This window comes from Thunnus thynnus, chromosome 13 (genome assembly GCF_963924715.1).
Source record: "Thunnus thynnus chromosome 13, fThuThy2.1, whole genome shotgun sequence".
NCBI lineage: Eukaryota > Metazoa > Chordata > Actinopteri > Scombriformes > Scombridae > Thunnus > Thunnus thynnus.
Window position 1 is genome coordinate 18,525,962 of NC_089529.1, and position 20,126 is coordinate 18,546,087.

The 20,126-nt window shown below is 38.6% G+C and overlaps 2 protein-coding genes across 4 annotated transcripts in view; both read left to right on the plus strand.

The window, feature by feature from the left end:
- Positions 1–20,126, plus strand: part of yipf5 (Yip1 domain family, member 5) — a 145,800-nt gene that overhangs the window by 34,620 nt on the left and 91,054 nt on the right. The gene's annotated exons all lie outside the window — the stretch shown is intronic.
- LOC137195833 (glucocorticoid receptor-like) overlaps positions 15,427–20,126 on the plus strand; it is a 76,526-nt gene continuing 71,826 nt past the window's right edge. The window contains exons 1-3 of one of the 3 annotated variants that reach the window (XM_067608475.1): positions 15,427–15,924; positions 17,392–17,452; positions 17,780–19,041. In XM_067608475.1, coding sequence (XP_067464576.1) covers positions 17,789–19,041 — 1,253 coding nt within the window. In that variant the 5' untranslated portion in view covers positions 15,427–15,924; positions 17,392–17,452; positions 17,780–17,788. The remainder of the gene's footprint in view (positions 15,925–17,391; positions 17,453–17,779; positions 19,042–20,126) is intronic. The other 2 variants (XM_067608477.1, XM_067608474.1) reach the window with 2 other exon arrangements.

A 20,126-nucleotide genomic window follows, 5' to 3' on the forward strand; every position in this document is an offset into this window, starting at 1 on the left:
TGGAAACATTTTAGTGTACAAGGATGGCGGTTTATTACTGGGATGCTGCTGCAGTTTCATGATTTGAATTTGTAAGCCATGCTAAAACATCATGAAGGTTAAAGCCTGGCCTGCCTGTGCATGTGCGTGTAGCAGTTTGAGTGTGTGAGCATGTGTGTGTATGTGCGTGTGTGTGTGTGTGTGTGTTCCTTTGTGAACACAACCCTACACTAAGCCGTGTCCTCAGCGCTTAGTATATATCAACCACTTAGCACATGATAGGTCGACCCCGAAAGGTCACAACACAGCATGTATCCATGGTGACAGCTTTGCCAGTGAAAAAGTGAGCTAGCTGCAAACTGAACTAAATCAGCACACAAATCCATATGCAGCCAAATAAACAAATATATACACACACACCACAGTCAGGAGGGAAGGATGTCGTAAGCAAAAAGGGGAGGAGGAGAATGAGTTGGAGGGAGGGAAGATAGATGGGGGGAAAGGTGATTTAAATTAAAGACCCTGCTGGGATTCTCTATTCATTCTCCACTTTTATCCTCACTATACTGCACAGATCAGAGGAACCTGCAGAATTGTTTGCTTCATATACACATGTTTTTTTATAGACATTGATAATTGAAAATACATGTCAGCTGTTACCCAAAACAGTCTTATTCAGATTTTACTTTTCCTCTTGATCTCAGCAACTGGGTGAGCTTAGCATTTCAGACTGGATTAATAAATGGTTGTTGAGATGGAGAGAGAGAGGGCTAGAGACTAATTTTTCAGACTTGCTTTTGCAATGAATGTGCATTATGTTGTCATGGTTACAATTAACTGTTTGGCTTTTAAGGTCCCACTCCTTAACACAAAAATACATAAAAGCTGCTATAGTTCCACTACAGAAAAAAAAAGCGTGGATCTATAAAATGTTCATGTTTGGGTTCCTTTTAAGTCATTTATTTTATACCCTGCAGTACAGCGTGTACCCTAATTAAAGCTGATTATCTAAAGATATGCTTTCATTTACCATGCATTTTCTTTATTTCTTTGAAGGTAATTGACAGCAATTAAACTGTAGCTCACCAGTTATCAACACCTTAACACAAGACCTTGCTCTACTCACCGGATCTGGATCACAATCAATCCCCTGATATTCCCTTGAGGAGATTGGTTCTGTTTATGCTATGTTTTAAAAAATGGGCATGTGTTGTATCAATTTACTGTATGAGCTCACATAGGAAATACTTTATCTTATGCCAATAAAATCATCCCCGCACAAGGGTAAAACACTGTGGATTACTGTAAGTGAAGGCAATGGTGTTTAGACACACACACATTTATCAGCCAGAGTTGCTATGCAATATATTTTATAGTTAGCAGAGGTCACACAAGATATTTCATAATCAAAACAATGTATTTTCAACTACACACAGGCTCTCCCCACCATCAAACCAGAAAATACATGAAATGGTGCATCTGCATCCAAGAGAATACTTTCTAAAAAATGTGTTCCTTTCTTAACATTTTTTTGATGTAGATGTTTTGAAAGGATCTTCTTATTTTAGATGCAGTGGCTGTGAAACCTCTATAATCCCTTTACATCGAATTGAGGATTTGTTACCTGATCCTGGTTCTCTCTCTTTCTCTCTTGCATAAAAGAACAAGAGAGTGGGATCTCTCTCTCTCTCTCTCTCTCTCTCTCTATCTATCTGTCTTTCTGTCTGATCGCCAGGTGAGCGAGTGAGTTGCCCTGTTAAACAGAACATCTGTGTGCCACATATCAGCTGTGAAAACAACAGCTGGCTAAACCCTAAAAACAACATAAGCAAAGAACCTTAATGAGGGTTGCACAAATAAGATGGATTATCAGAATAAAATGATTGCAATCTGATGATCAAAGGATTATATTCACACGCATACATTTACCGATGAAGATATTTTCTTGATAGAAAACTGTAATAATTAAACAACATCTCAGCTGAATGTTTATGGCCCATTTCTGTGCTGTTGTGTCAGAAAACTAATCATTGATTACTAATACATTTGATCTATTTTGTGTTGCACAATGCCACCAGAGCATCTAATTAGCCAATATACTGGGGGCCATTTCTAGACCCATTGTTGATTTAGTCTTTAGAAAATAAATAATGAGTCACTTAATTTAACAATATCAATAAGAATATTTCATTGGATAAGAGGTGTAAAAAATGAACAATGTGATTTAGAATGATGATAATATGACATGAAAGCCGATAAAACACTAACATCAAATATCACCCAGCCCAATCTCTCTTCTTTTTTTCCGATTTTTCCTTTTATTTTACAGACTGAACATTAAACATATACATTACATACATACACAATACATACACAAATGACATACAAAAATTGCAGAACAATATATGTGCACAAAAGCAAACAAAGGAATATGAGGAAGAGGGGGCGACATTAATAAATACTTAATGCAGCTGTTTTGTTTGTTTTGTTTTATAACAAAACGTACTTGATAGTCTTCTTGTTGTAGCTCATCATATTCTACACCATTAAACATAGTCCGGTATGGAGTATATTTCAAATATGACCTTATTGTATCCCACAATCCCTCTAGGCCCAGATCAAGGTGCCATAGTGTGTAAACTCTATAAACTCTTCCAACCAACTGCTCAAGCTAAAACAGGTTGGAGTTCTTATCATCCAATTCATAACAATTTCCTGTTTAGCAACAAGACAACCCAGTGTCAAAAATAGATAACCTATCTATTTTGTCTCCTAGTATACACACTACAGGACATTTAGGAACATTTCATCCAGGAGGATCTCTGTGAGGGCATTTGTTACCACCCAATCTCTTAAGTCACACATTTTGAGATACTAAAATATATGTTTTAATAGTGAAGTGTGCACCCAGCAGGTCTGCATTTGGCCTGAGAGTTCCCAGTGAACAGTAATTATAACCAACTGTTGACACATCAAACACATAATTTGCTTTGGGTTAGCATGCTGCTGGTGTGCCAAAACTCAACTGTTACTTTCATTTTCATGTCGTGTTTTGGTAACGCATGAACTGTACAGCCTGTTCAGACTGTAAATGATATGATATTAAAGGCTGTAAACCTGAATCTGTTCAAGCAAGCAAAAAATAGAATTACATTAACAGTCTGTGGGTGTTGAGGAATATGGATAGAAGCAACAACAGTGACATGAATTTAAAAATATTTCACTTTCAATCGATGATTAATTTACACCAACTTCACAACCGTTTTCTCAGATAATGTTTCTTTGGATTTCCAGCTCACCTTATGAGTCATGGGATTTTTGGCCAGCTAATTCTGCACTGGCCAGTGACGGATGAATGAATAACAATGAATAACAATACTACCAAGTGAGCATTGCACATGTAAAACTCTCATTGCTAGAGGTAACAAAACATGTTCTGTCTCAGAAAGTCTGGTCCAAATAGGTCAAAACAACAACTAGAAAAGTATAAAGTTACAGAAACTACAATAAGGTAGAAATTCAAAGAGGGTTAGGGTGACATCGAATTTCACCACTTTATTCATTGCTGATTATGTGGAGCTATACGCTACAAGCAACAAGGTTACATAACCAGTCTGAACAACATTTACACCCCAGTATTCCCAGTTTACATGGGCCATTTTAACCTGGCAATCCTGTCATAATTAAGTGAACATTCAAGAGATAATTTACGCTTTTATGTGTCACTTGGCTCCTCTTCCTTTCTAATATGCACACAAAATATTTTGTATCGGCTTAGGATGAACAAACTGCCAAGAACACTGAACTGCAAACATGTATCAGAATCAGAATCAGAAAGAGGTTTATTGCCAAGTAGGTTTGTGCATACAAGGAATTTGCCTTGGTGTTGTGGTGCATAACAGTCAGAGTATACACAAAAAATAAGTAATTGTAAATAATATAAAAAAGAAATTTACAATGGAAAATATGTAAAATATATTCTAAGTGAAATGCTGTACAAGTTTTAAATAAAAAATTGAAGAGAATGAAGTGAAATGTACCAATGTTTTTTGTTTTTTTAGCATTTTTTGATCATTTATTGACTATTTGCTTTGGCCCGTAATATAGGTAATACACTTATAATAGTATGCCAGACTGTGGTAATATTAAAATTCCTCCACACTTTCAGCAGAAGTTCAGAGAAATGTTTGAAAACCACATGTGTGATAATGTTTTGCATATGAAATACACAAATATGATGAGGTCACAAATCCTCTTTCTGTCAGGGAGTTCCTGCTGCACTGTGCGCTGATGATAATTTTGGAACATTTATATGTTCTATAAATTGGAAATTAATAATTGTCAGATATGAGTTTTAGAGCCCCTTTTGTTTTACTAGAGAGTTCACAGTGAAATGAAAAGAAAAAAGAAAGAAAGACAGACAGACGTAAGGATGTAAAAGAAATGTAACAAAGGTTCCAAGATCATTAAAGTTCCAATATTATTAGAGGCTGATAAAGGCTGGTTGGCTTGGCCTGATTCTGTTGGAGCAAGTACAGGCAAGCCTATAGAGTCCATGTTAATGACTGTGCAATAATCAGTAAGGTTGATGGGTTCTTTTTGCCCAACACCATTCGGTTAGTAAAAAGTTCCCTGACAGAAAAATGTACAAAACTACCAAATTAACAAGGTTCCTATATAGACAATTACTTTTCTTATTTCACACTTGACTTGAGTAACACACAATCATTTTAAGTAATCAGAAAATACAAATTAGTAGAACTCAAATGATGCACTGAAGGCATCAACTCTCAGTTTGACTTTACCACAAGATCCTTTGTGGGAACGAACAGTCCGTAGTCAACATGACTGTTTTGAATGTACAAGAACAGCAGTGACGGTTTAATGTTTTTCCTCTCCGGATGTTTGTAATATTTAGCAGTTAGCATACCAGACTCATTCTTATCTTTTATATACCTGCTCACACATTTGTTTGTGTGTGTGTGTGATTGTTGAGTTTAGAAATTATTAAGCTAGAGGTTGGTGAGAACTGTTAGGTGTGCCATTGTGTAAGTACAAAGGTGTTGGTGGTTTTAGGCTGCCTGAATTTATTGTTCAGAACACTAAGTACACATGTACATACTGTACAAACCTGCACAATTACAAGTGTCTTCATTCTAACATCAGATATCCAGTCTAAATTGGGTTTTCTGTTTTTAGAAAGAGAATAACAGTTTGTTGTAATCTTGAATTTAATATAACCCTTAAAAAGCTGGCTTCATGTACTGTGTTGAAACACCCATTACTGAGTTTTTACTGGGAATACCAGCAACAATAGGCGTCTCCTCTCTGTCACTAGCTGTTACTGGCGTCGTGCAACTGTGACGGTGACACGTAGGGCACACTGATCGAAACCCAATTTCTCCTCCTGCTCGTTCTGCTTTTGAACTTTCTGTCTGTTCTCTTTTTGGCTGTACAGTACAGAATACCGGTGCATTAAACAGTTTGCTCACAAGGAATGTAAACAGCAACTCCACCTCAGCTAACCTTATTCCCTCATTGCGGTAAACTCACTGTGTACTGATGCAACACTTGATGAGCAAGTTTACCACTCTTATCTGTTTTATGTTTTGACAATAGGATATCCTCTACTCATAACATATCCACGCATATCTGAAACAGTAATAATGATAATAATTTTAGATATTATTGCATCTTTCAAATGCCACTTACAGACATACAGTGTATAAACCCTGATGTACAGTATGGTGTTTATTTGTACAGTCTTATGATTCAAATTACCACTCAGGATTTTATTTATTTGAATCTTTGCAACTCTCTGATTTCTCACAAAATGTATTTTGCTTCCCACAAGTCCTCTTTGCATATGCAGAAAGAACTATGTGTCCTCAGCATGAATACACTGTGGGTCAATAGAGTTTCTGCATTTGCTCACTAACTCAACTTTGAGTAAGTCAGAGGCACAGAAGTGGTGAGTAAGAACATCTTATATCGTTTGCTGATTCCCCATTTTTTATCATCAGGGCTGAGTTTTTTACCAGCACAAAGCTGAATGCAGGCCGTGGAAAGTAAACCTGTTCGGTCTGCAGCCAATTTATTGCCGGATAATTGGTGTTTGTGAGGCTGATCTCTTCTAAAACCCTCTTTTGCTGCTAATAGATCATATTGCCTTGTCAACTATTGAATCCAAAGGTCACTGTGGTCAGTTGACTTGAAGGTTAGCTTCATGCCTTGCTCTCTATGCAAAGCAGATACTGATACTGAAGATCTAAATCTGTTCCTTGCTTTTCAGGCGGGGAGCTTTTACACATTACAAGTAGATCTGTGTGTCGCCTGGTGCGCTATGACATTTCTATCGCTGTGGGGGAGATAGTGAGGGTGTGAGGGAGCTCAGCAACAACACAAATTAATGAGTGGGAAGGAACAAAGTCAGGTTGTTGCAAAATTGTGAGACTGGAAGATTTTTGTTTGTTTGTTTTTTGAGGGTTTTTTTATAATAACAGAAAATTATGAAGTTAGTTAGTCAGCAACTTTGCTTAACGATCAATAACTCAGCAGAGGGGTGGATAAGGAGTTAACAGCCACTCAGTTGAACCCTAAGCAGGTCCACAGAAGATGATAAGGGGCACACATGTGATATGAAGTTGGGTTATGTAATAAGCAGCATAACATATATGAAAAGCAGTTTTCCTGTTAAAGCTGACTTAGCTCCTTATGTATTGTAGGGTGTGTTACAGTTATTGTGACATTCGAGAGCTTGTGTGCAATGCACAGTTCAAACTATTTTTTGACTGAGGAGATTGTTGTTTCTCACGGTCTTCTAGCACAATATAGGCCCAGAGCTGTAGATCTTAATGAAATATGGTCTTTTAAACTGCTATGTATACAGCTCTGTGCCTGATGGATGGCTTTTAAAAGCATCTGATTTGAGTTCAAACTCATTATATATCAAACCAATAACCAACCAATTGAACTGAACTTCAATTCAAGTTTAGTTCAACTGAATTGAACAGAATTGTATTGATAATGACATTTGCAAAAGTGCATTTTGAAAAAAAACCCCAACAATTTAAAAACATACTAAATACATAACATAACATACTGATACTAAACACATAATATTAAATATCTGAATTCATAGTTGATGAGTGACACAGTAACAATATTACTGCAAACTTATCTCCTCCTGCTCTGATTGCTTTAACCCCTTATTGTCATATTTTAGTGGTTTGGCAGCTGCACAGCTTCACATACATTACCTTTACTGCACAGTTCTTTCTTCTTTATATTTGCTTCCAGTACATTTAAAACTTCAGTTTTTGACCCTTTTAGCCAAAATTAAAACCTTTTATGCTGTAATTTCTCATAAATTCCTAGTCTTCAGATGCTGACCAAAAGCTGTTAACTGTTCCATGATGCAACACAAAGAGGATCGTGTTATTACTTTACTCCTCCTCAGTATCAGGTCTTGTTTTAAAAACTGGCATTTTAAAAACGCTATTTTTATATTATTCTAACTTTGCATTCATTATACTGGTTTATGTGGCATTTTATTACATTGTATTTTATGTGTACTCGTAAAGCACTTGGTTAACTGTATTTTCCTCCTTTTTCCCCTTTTTCCCCATTTTTGACCATAGCAGGAATACAGACCAAAGTGAGAAGTGACTTTTCCTACATTGCTATGGCTATACAGTACAGTAAACTGTACAATAATGGTACAAACAAATTATTGTGGAATAACAGCAAAACCGTTTTCTCTCTCTCAACTGGTTTCACTGAACAGAGAAACCCCTTGGGACATTATGTTTTTCCACATTTGTAAATTTTCTAAGGAACTTTTGGCTTTCTTAGCACTAGTTGCAATAAAGTATACACACTAAAAATCATTGCATTAAAATTTTACCAAGCGGCAACCTCCTGGGCTGAAAAATGAAGCCAATGTGAAAGTGCCAAAAACTGCAGTTCCTCAAATGGCCACTTGAGGCTGGCTCCAAAAGTCAATCCCCATGGACCCCCATGTTAAAATGCCAAACTTTACAGCAGTGTGACAGGTCGCTTTGCCCATTTTGGATTAGCCGGGAGTCAGGCAGAGTCAGGCACTGCCAAGATGGTGACGGCTGGAGCCTCCCACTTTAAGCTTCAAAAACACTCTTCAGAAACTAATGGGTGATGTCACGGTGGCTACATCCATATTTTTTTACAGTCTATGAATTTTACTCAGTTTGGGTCAATATAGCATCAATACAATACTGGGTTAATGTTACCCAGAAAGCCACTCAAGACAAGACCAAGTTTGACACATTTTTATAGTTATTTTTAATTTAATTGTTAGGGAGTTATTTACCCAAACTAAAGCTTGTTATAATCTACTCTACTCTTTTTAAACTTAGATGTCACTGTTTGTTATTCATGGTTAAAAAATAACTAATTGTATCTTTTGAATGTCACATGCACATCGTTTTGTACAAGAAACAATACATTTGTGATAGTTTTTAGCTAAAGATTGTTGTGCGTAACACTGGGTCAAAATAACAGATTGCTACTGGGTAAGGTTAATCCAGTGTTGTATTGTTGCTATATTGACCCAAACTGGGTAACATTTTAACCCAGTGATGTTTAGTGTGTAACATTTAATTGAACCCACCTATAGGACCAGATGAACAGGTTTTTCTCTGAATTACATCAAAGCATAATAACTTTGACTTTGACTTACTTTGATATTGATCTCCTGCATGACACTCATTGTCTGTCAGTATTTGGCATTCCACACCCATCTTGCACTTCCTGTATCTTGGCCTCACAAAACATTGACAACGATTTGCAAATACAGTTTGATCCAGATAGGATTGATAGACACCACCTGTAAGAGTAGAGGTGTGTGTGTATGTCTAAGCACTTACATAAGCATATGTACACTTCTATTGTATGGCAGGCCATAAAGATTGTAATGGGCCAAATGCTATCTGTGAATGGTAAGTTATTATGCAGACTTCCTGTCAGACAGTGGTGATGTTTGACTATATAGAAGTCACAATACAGTATGTGCTCTGATGTAAAACAAAATCTGCTGAATACACAAGCAAACAAAAAAAGATTCTTTACACATGTAAATGGCACTCCTTAATCCACAAGTGGGTGTTTTGATGAGCATGCATATAAGCACGTCTTTGTGCAACCCCAAGCTTCTATAAAACACAAGTATAGTTTCATACTGTGGATATTTAAAGTGAACCCTGACTTGGACAGCTCCGATTGATCCTATTTATTATATTTATATTGACCCCTATTAGCTTTTAAGTGCTTTATTGTGTCTATTTCAAAGCCTGGTAAGTGTTCATATTTCACGTTCATTCTTAAATCCGACATGTGGCGAACAAAATATTTTCTTTCCAGTATAAATAACAGCTCAGTACATGGATCAGTTATAATAAGGCCTTTATTATATTTGAGTCAAATGAGTTCCTGACATTTTATGCCAAGGTGCAAGTCTCTTTGGATGATACCCTGACTGTGGTCGGCTGTTTGCACACACAAACACATGCTCACAGATCCACATGTCACACAGAGCAATACCTTGTTTGTAGTCTGTCCAGAAATCCTTCCTGGCTGTCATTTTCATCATTCCTCTTTTAGATAGTTTCCTACTCATTGTCTAACTCGGTGTTGCCTCTGTTGCAGGAAGAAATACCAAAGGGTGTGAACTGCCTGTTCACCCTGAAAAAGAAATCCTTCCTTCCTTTCTGTGCTTCCCTTCTTAAAAGAAATGTTTCCTTCCTTACTGTGCTTCCTCCTCCAAGTCTGATGTAACTCAACTGTGTTAGGCAAGTCCTGCTCTGTGTATGTTACTATACCAATCCTTCTGTGGGAGATTCTTTTAAAGTAATATAGAAAGATGGATGTTGAGAAAAGTTCACTTACATAATTGAATGCTGTTTTAGTTGATACAAATCTACTGTGGGAGCAGAATCACTTATGGTAATACACTTTATCAAGTCAATCAGTCTCCTCACTGACATACTTGGTTGCTTTTTTGACTTTCTTCGACCTGAACCTTCAGCTGCAAGTTCACTTTTGTTGTATTGTAATATTTAGCTTCTGTATGTACACAGACATTATAAGGAACAATTAAAAAACTGGCAGACACATCCTTTGATAATCTAAACAATGTGCAAAACACAATATAAAACTTCATTTGTAAAGCTGTCCACAAAACCAAACTGAATTACTGGACTAAATAAAGAATTAAATGTTGATTGAACCTTAATTTTGGACAAACATCCAAATCAAGCACAACTGCTGAGAAAATCACCCACTGTAGGTAATGATAAAGGACAACCAAATGAACAACAAAGCGTTCATTTGTGCACAAATAATGAAAAAGGGTGTTGAGGGAGAAACTCAATTCAGTCACTGAAAGAAAATTAATGCAGTCACTGAAAATTACATTATTGTTCATTAAACAGAAGCCCGCCTTTCTTCACAACAATAACCATAAGAATACAGCAGCAGCCACAATAATACTAGTAATAATTATTAGAATTATTATTTATTTTGTTCAAGAGCGACATTGTATGTAGAGAAAAGATGGTTTGAGCCTCAATACTCAAGAGACTGCTGGTCCCTGCTGCCCAATTACAAATCAGGGCTTGTGAACAAAAGGTCTGTGGCCTCACAAATATCTTGTTTATTGGACAGAGTTTGGCAAGTGGTCAGTCTGCGAGGTTAGAGATTTTGGCAGAGGAAAGACTAATAACAAATCTGATTTCAGCCTCTAACATGACAGACGTTGGCTCTGTTTTACTCAATTCACCTTCATTGGCATTAACGCCAGTTGATCAAAGAGTTTGGAAATGTGACCTTTTGGATTACATTGAGGGCAGGGCGCACTGGTGGCCTACGGCGCCAAACATGAGTGGCTGCGTCCCTGGTTCATGTAGGCCGAGGACATTTGTTGGTTGTTGTTCAAGTCAACTTTATTTACACAGCTAAATCACAAATTTGTCTCAAAGGGCATGTCTCTCTATTTTTTTTAATTTCTTGTTAACCCTCTAATAAAGGCATAAAATGAACAAAAATACTTGGAATTGGAATTAATTGTTAACATAAACAACATAAACACATTCACTTAAAAGATCACTAAATCACAAAGCAACCCATTTTCCTGTGAATAGATTTCACTTCACATGAAATATTTCACAATAAAACATGTTAACAGTGAGATTTGAGAATTATCCAGACTAAAAGGGACATTGTTTCTGGAGCGTGTGTTCAACATCTACCTCTGTTTGGGTCCAGTGATGGTCCATGAGGTGAGTTGGATCCTTTTTTCAAAAGTCAAGAACATTTTAAAACCAAAGTTTTTGCTCATCCAAACTGTGGGCTTTCAGAGACATCAAATTGTTAGCTAGCAGCACATGTGAGTGTGCATCGTTTAATAAATATTCACATGTCGTTGTCTCCAGAGCAGCACATGCACTGGAACTAGTGTAACCTACTATGCATACGGAGCAAAGTGTATTACACAACCACAGTAACATACTTCTCCATGAATTCCCAGTTGCACATACATGCACATGGAGCACCACATGTCCAGAGTGTTTTTATTGGTAAATAGGATCACCCATTGTTACCCAGCATTAAAAACTCACAGTGTTCCCTGTGATGTTTTGAGAACAGTGTGGTTTTCTCAGGCCCTGGGGAGCTCCTGCCTCTCTCCAGCCACGCTAGCTCTTAATGAGACGTCCGCATGCACAGGACACACTCTGCTCCTTCTAATCGAATGACTTGCATGGAGGGCCACACCTGCCCCCCTCCTTCTCCATTCCCTCCTCCCCTCCCTCCGCCCCTTTTCCCTTTTCCTCCTATCTTCTCGTGGCTGTTGGTTTGCATCTGACTATCCTTGTTTCTTTTCTTGCAGATGGAACAGCATGAGTGTCTGCGCCTGTCTGCACAGCCTGGACTGTCCACTTTCCTTCCTCCCTCTCCTCTCTTCCTCTCCTTCTTTACCCTGAGCTGACTCTGCTGGGCACATAATTCAAATTACTCCTTGCTCTGGCCTGCCTAAAGTGCCATCAAGAAAATGAATTTCTAACTAAAGAGCCTGTCTGGTGGAAGTAACCAGCAGAATTGTATAATAGTGGTTCTAGAGGTCACTCATCAGTTTGTGTAGTACTCAAGGAGGCCCTTTAAATGCATTGAAAGGATTAGGACTTTTTTTGAACTACTCTAAAATATCATCATCAAATATCATAAGTGAACTAGCCCAGTCTATAAAGAATGATGTTGTGTCTCTCATGGCCTCTTATATTTCAATTAATTTATCTGTGTGTTACATATTCCTGAAACAATTAGTTCATTAAATGTTAGCCAATCAACAGAAAATAAATCAATTATAGTTTTTTAAGTCATTTACCAAAAAAAATACAAACATTTGTATGTTTCAGTAAATCATATACATATACAGTACAGTATATAGTTCACAGTCAATCATAACTTCTTCCTAAATTAAGTATATGTTATTCTCAAATCTCTAATTTAACCTTTTTGATTGATTTTCTTCAGGTTAACAGTCTGTCTATCTATGTGTAGTGTGTCAGTATTTGATAGGAGTCTCGTTATCATGAGCTTTTTGTATTTGTTGTTTGTTTTGTCACTCCCTGAGAGCATTTTCTATTTATTCCGACACTATAAGTTTTTTATCATACGGTTTCATTGTATTATGCATGCTCATTGGATTGCTGACCTATTTATGTATTAAGAATTCCTGTTTCCTACAGATGCAGTGTGGGATCCAGTGCATTACTTTATTGTTATTTTTGCATATTTAGTTTTCTGTTTATGCTGCACAATGTGGTAAGAATGAACCCCTTTCACTTGTAAGAAGTGGTTGTTATTGATTTCTGATGTTTTTGTTAAAGTTTTAATTATATTTTTTATATTTTTGTTTATTTATTTTTTTTAATATTATACATACACAATTATGTTCACTTTTTTTTTTTTTAGATATGGGGAATTAGAGGTGTTTGTTTTCTCTCACACTGTCCCTTTTCTTGTGGTTTTAATGAGTGGTTGATTGCTTGCTCCCTAGGATTGTTTATTTATTCTGAGAGCTGGTTTACTGCTGGTTACTTTGAGTCATCACTTATTCTCCTATATGCTTCTGTTTGAATACAGATGTGCAAAGATCTCTTTTCCTGTATGACAGCCCACATTATAATACCCACAGTGAACAGCAGCATATGTAACATTTTTTGCACATTTTAGTTCAGTGTTGTTGAATTGCCTAAGGTAAATTAGACCTCAGCCAAAAAAAACCTTTCAAGATTCCAGTTTTCTTTACAGTGCATTGGTCTTAACACACTGGCATGAAGTAAAACACATTGTTTACTCCGCCAGTCTTTACTGATGAGGGAGGTAAACGTTGAATGGGGGGTTCATCCAAAGTGTCCCCAGCAAAATGAGGAAAAGTTTGTTTTTATATTTTTAAAACTTGGACTGTGAATGTCTACTCCACACTCTCCTTTGTTATCTCCTAGTGAACTGGAAGCTCTGATCAATGCATCAAATCTTATCCAACAACACAAATCTTGTCAGACAGAGGCCCCTCAGCCAAAAATCGTATTAGTATTAGTATATGGCTTATCTGTGTGGGGGACTTACTATGTAGGAATCAGGTTTCTGCGTTTATGCTAAGTTTTCAGAGTGCTACTGGCTGCCAGCTTGCCCTTTGACCTCCTCTCTGCTGTAGCTCAAGGCAATGTGCCGTGCTTGAGCTCCCAATTTAAACCCTGCTTTGTTGAAAGTGAAAAGACACTAGCCTGAGGAGTGATTAATGTCCTTGATCTGAAAGTGCTTTAGGCAGTTTTGTTTGGAGGTTGTTCTCTCTAAAGTTTGCATAAAAAATAAAATGATGTATTTTAACTGGTCTGGCTTCCTCTTGTCTTCAACAGCTCCCTACGGTATATGCTTCATGTCTGTGGAAGCAAATCATTGCAATAATCATTTGAATTATAGCACAAACCGAAAAACAAATTTTGAAATTGAATCATTACTGAATACTTAATGTTGAAGTTTAAATAACACTGAATTTATCACACGGAAATGTTTGACTTTGAAAACTAACTCTCTGAATTTATGTGGTCTGAATGTGGTCTGTCTGCAGCTTCACTAACACTCACGTGCCTAATATCCAAAAGCTACATTCAAGTTCCTCTATTTCAATTAGCTCAATTCAGATCTTAAGATTCAAGTCAAGTCAAGAACTCTGGCTGCTCAAATACGCTTGGTCAAATTCAGACACTAAAATTCAAGATATAAGATTCAGATCTGACAATATGGGATACCAAGGAAAAGCAATCGAGTCAGAGTGCAATCGATTTGACCTCTGGTTTATCGGGTTATATCAGTCACAAAGTGAAAATCAGACCACACAATTAAGAATGATGCTTTTCCACAAGTCATATAATTCAGTGTAATGAATGCAACCGTATTTACATTTCAACATTAAGCATTCAGTCGTGATTACATTTTGGTATTCAGTCGCTGATATAATTCAAATTATTACGGCAATGATTTGCATACTTGTCTCTCAATGTCTTTCAGTGTGATTCTCAGTTGCTGCAGGTGAACTAACTGTCATTGGGGTATTTTTTTTCCTACTGTAGCAAAAACTTTGAATAAATACTATTAAATAATGCAAGCTATCAAAACACAGATTTCGTATTTCCTACATTTACAAGCTTGTGTGCCTGACCCAGCTGATTGACCAAAACCAATTTAATTGTGAGGAGATTTTGATTTCAGTTCATTGTAGTTTATTTCTTATAGCAAATTTAATAGCTGAGAGGAAAAGAGTGGGCAGTATGACATTCCAGTAGCAATTACACGCTCAGAGCTTTACTTGACCCTAAAAGGACCCCAAACGGGACTTTGTAAACTCAAAACTTGAAATGACGTTTTTTTAATTAAACATGCTTGGTTTGATGGTTGAAGAGGCTGTAGCAGAGTTGAGTGCAGGTTTAAAACTATCAATCCCACCATGTGTGGAGGTTAGCAGTGGCCGACGAAGACACGTTTTGACAGATTCCCCAGCAGACAGAGTTTCAGTGTGGAAAGGGGCGTTCACCGGCAAGTGTCAAACTAACAGCTACGTCAAGCTCACACAGAGAGACCAAGAGAGACAGGAAGCTTAAGTATTCAGCCTTAAAATAAAAGCAAAATACCCCGCTTTGATAAGAGACATAAATAAAAAATCAAATTGCGCGGGGTGTTTTGCGCGAACTGGCAATTAACCCACATTTATATGATCCAAAAGCGCTTTGAATGATCATTTTCCTCTATGTAGGCTAATCACATAACGTTCATAATGACAGTTTCGATGAGAAATGTCTCACGTGGCTGAAAGGACGAGGCGGAAGCGCAGCTCCTGTTCAATTTAGCTTGACGCCGTTCAACTAACTGTCCGCCCTGCCCTGCCTGACTTCGCAGTTGAGTGCGCCAGAGCAGCACGGTTGTATTATATAACTTTAATGTACTCACGGGTTTAATGGCGCAAGAGCAGAATTTTGCGCTTTAGATCTTTCTATTCGTTGCGGATTTATCCCGGGATCGCGAGCAAGTGACGGATCGATCACTTTCCCCCCTACCGGCGACGAGCGTTAAAAGTTATCGACAGATCGGCGCACACGGTGGATCTCGCCAGCTCCAGCTAGGTCAGCGACGTTGTTGACTTTAGTTGCAAAATAGTTGATATTGCGGAGGATGTTTTTTTGCCATACGGGGAGAGAAGCAGCAACAAATCCGGTTGACACCTCACCACGCAACGTTACCGCGCTGGAGGCTTTTTATTTGAGAGCTTGACTGTGTGGACGTTGCGTTATTTCATTTTTTCCAACTCGGTGTGACGGGAGATGACCTAACCGGTGCAGCACTTCTAATATACAGGTAAGGTCTACTTTGAGATGGAGCCACTTGTTCTCTCATTATGTCGCTGTGATGACATTATAAGAAATAAAAGAAGAAAAAAAGAAAAAAAAAAAATCAACTGGTTGTTCCCTAGAGGTAGGCCGATGATGAACGTCCCCCTTTGGTGCGTTGTAGGCGCACTGACAACCCCGCACCGTGTCGCCACCAGCGCCCGCAGGAACCGTCAAAATTTTTTGTGCAACAAAGAGAAAATGTTGCACAAACTTCGACGGAACGGCTGCTTATCAGGCTCTCCGGCTGTAGGCGTGTGATCAGTGCAATTTCCCAGCGCAGCCAACAGGTTGCACTAATGCTGTAATGTTGTGTTGTGCTGAAAAGTACAGTACAGCAAGTCAGGAAACCCCGAACTTTTTCAACTTCGGCATGCCAAGGACCTCCATTACCGCCTCTGAAATGCATTAGATTAACAACATCAGTTTGAGAAGAGTGCAGTATTGATTGCACAACAGAGCCGTCTATGGTGTACTGTGGGTGGGGGAAAGTCAAACCTATGAACAACAGAGAAAAATCATTCTAATTTTCCAACCAGGGAGTGAGATAAAGGTGAAAGCATGTTTCATTTCTGAAGAGTAAACAAGACCCCACAAGTCATTGGACCTCACTTTGAGCAGCACAGTGCAGCAGTGGAGGCGCAAAGGAAGTGCTGTAAACTGCTGTCCAAATAGCACCATACATCTTATGTATTGAGTAATGTATTGTAGGCACAATGTGCCGTCCCCTGCTTCAATTTAAAGCTAAAAACATAGAGCCGATCGGGCCACTTGCATTGATCAGAAACTTATCCCGTCGCCATGAACTGCAACGCGTTATTTTACGGTAACATTTTTTTTAATGTGATATTTCAAATAGCAGATGAAGTTCAACATGCTCTGAGTGACAAGTGTGTGTGAGTTTGTGTAATGTATAGCAATGACTTTGAAACAGCAAAAGTGTCGCAAGTTACAGCTTGCATTTCTGCCCCTCCAGATATGGCAATATCGTTGTTAATGATCAACAGATACATGAGTGAGCTGCAGGACTCTTACGTGCAGAAAGGTTACTATTACAGAGTTTGCAACCGCATGTTTCTTTAATTTTATTTCACTTAATGTCATTTTTCAGGTTTTTAAATAGAGTTTTAGCTGAATTGTTAATTTGTACTCTCTTGCAAAATGGAGATAGACAGTTGCTGAATGCTGCAAATGCCCAGAGGCCCATAGTGGGTTAATCTCTTTCGACAGATGTATGTTGTTCTACACATGCTTGTCTGTAATGTGGGACTGTCAGTAGCTCTGCTTGAAACAGAAGTTATGCCCAGGCATGCCTGTCACTTCTTAACTCTCTGAGTTGAGAGGAGGGCATAGTTCAAAGAAAAAAACATGAACATTACAGTCATGTGTGTTATGTAATGGCTGAAGTCTGCTTTCTTTTTCTGCACTGATGTAGGTCATCCTGTTTGTGCCATTTGTGCCTCTGCCATGTTGCTCCAGACTGGGTGTGAGTGGAGGTGATGGCCTGTTTGATATGGCTGCTGTCATTTCTTGAAAAATAAAAATAAATATTTAAAAGAGCAGTGTAGGCAGAGAGGCACAGTAGTAGACCGGAGCCTTGCACTGCTAATGTTTTTAAACTGCGCCATAACACATTGTTAATGCAGATGTTTCAAGATGTTTACTACTGTGAAAGATCAATATTAACTTTCTATTTTTTTTTTCTGGATTAGACTGCATACCTTATATAGCATCAACTCTGTTTTTATAGCCTAACCTTTGTCTCTTCTCTCTCTCACTCTGTGTGTGTTTTTGCCCTCTTTGAATCATCACTATCCTGTCAGGATAAAAAAATGGATCAGGGTGGACTGAAGCGCAACGGTAATCGAGACGACAGCCTGACATTTGGGGAGACAGGAGCCGGAGTATGCAGAGATACAGGTGACACAGCTGGTTCACTGCTCCAGTCTGCGATGCACCTGCCCAGCCCTGGGTCTCTGCCCACAGTGTCCCCAAATGGACGGGGTGGAACCAAAGACCAGGGGCAGCTTGGAGGCCTCTTTGAGTCCCCTCAGCATCATGTCCTGTGCGAAGGGTCAGACATGAAGGAGAGTAAACTCATCAGAATGCAGAAACCACAACAACAACAGCAGGATATTGGTGTATTCAGCATGGAGGGGGACTTGCCGTTGTTGAACCAGAATATTTCCGATTTAGATAGGACGTCCACCTCTGTCATCAATACCTCGGACACCTCCATCCTGGGCAACCTCCCTCTGCCCGACCTTTTTTCCCAGCACATCAAGCAGGAGGGGAATTTTCCTCTGGATAAGGACTTAGGAACTTACAGCGGACACACAGGTGCTGGTCCGTGTGATTTGGATAGCAGTCGCCTAATGGAGGACAGCGAGATTTGGCAAGACCTGGACCTTCCAAGTTCGCTGCCAGAAATCAGTGATTTTGAGTTGGATTCAGAAGTAGCACACTTGGATAACATCCTACATGACAGCAGCGTCAGTGGCGTTCCTGTCAGCGGCTTGCTAAAGGAAACAAAGTCTCTCATGGGTAACGAAGGAAACTGTACCAATGTGAACGGCACAGACAAGCAGCACCACCCCATACACCATCATCATCACCAGCAGCATCAGCAGCATCACCTCTTACAGCACCAGCAACAGCAGCTTCACCATCAACATCAGCAGCCCCCATCACTTCTCTCCAGTGTTATGATCAAGGAGGAGAAGGATCCTGACAACTCTTTCATTCACATCCGCACTCCCGGTGTGGTCAAACAGGAGAAGCAAGAAAGCACTGGTTTCTGCCAGTCGCAGTGTCTCCAGAGCAGCATTAGCTCTCTCCATGGGGGAGGCCCCATGCCCTCACCTATGGCCATTGGCGCAGGAGCTGGCTACCACTACAGAGCCAACCCACCCTCCACAGTGGGCCTACAAGACCAGAAGCCTTTTGGCATGTACTCAAACCTGCCTCCGGTGGGGGAGAGCTGGGTCAGTAGGAACAGGTATGGAGAGGCTCCTGGGATACAGAGGGGCGACGATGGGCTCCCCTCCGCCGCAGCCCTGGCAAGTTTCTCTGTCAACTTCTCCAGGTAGGTCTCATGGAATTATTTTATTCCTGCTCTGTTTATTTTTTGTCTCTGTGGCGGATTTGGTGTTTGCTTTCATTCATGGTATGCTTGATTTTTTGTGTGCTAGGAAGGGATTTGCTCTGCTCTTAAAATGTTAAAAATATGTAAAAAAAGAGGAGTTGAAGATGACTGGTTGTGTGCTTAGCAGTAATGCGTTTCTCAGAGTACAAATCTAGACTCAGTGATCATCTTTGCTGCCTTGTCTAAAACCAGTCTGTCAGATCTTTCTGTCAGATATTCAGATCAATAGCCGTTAACAGTATGGTGTTAAACTTATGGAAGCCCATAGTGGACTTTATTAAAATGATAATGTAAACTTGAAAATAAAAGTCCACAACAGCTCTGTAATTTCTCACATATGTATACATTATTTGACTAAAAGTGAAAACGGAAAAGGTGTTTGACATTTAATTTTCAAAGTCGTACCCCGCTGTACAGTGGACAATATTCAAATGATAATTCAACTTAAGTCACAATTAAAATTAGTATGCAATTTTCTAACTATTTGAAAATGAAAACGTCATTTGACATTTTATTTTCAAAGACTTAACCTTCTGTACAGTTGACAATATTCAAATGCAATAAGCGAAACAGAGCCCCCAGTCTGTCATTTACATTGATATGTCACCATGCTGTTTTGATGTCAAAATGAAAATGCAGTCTCAAGTAACACATAGACCTACATACTGTATGTGGGAAATTATAAAGCTATTGTGGAATTACCTTTTCAAGTTTACAGTTTCATTTTAACAGTCAAACTCTATGAACAGGCCAGCATAATTTTTTTTATTTCACAAAATTTAGGTGAGGAATGATGATTTAAAAGATGTGACAGAGTTACAAATTGATTTGAACATAAAGGGATCATAAGCTAGACCTGACAGTCTAGAGAAAGTACAGAATTTTATTTTCTCCTCAATTATTATTATCTTTTTTTTTTGCTTTTAACTTCTGCACTGTGGCTCCAGAAGGCACAAAATAACATCTGTTCTGGTCACTGTCGATGCTACTGAAATTAAATCAAATTCAGAGTGATGTATCAGGGC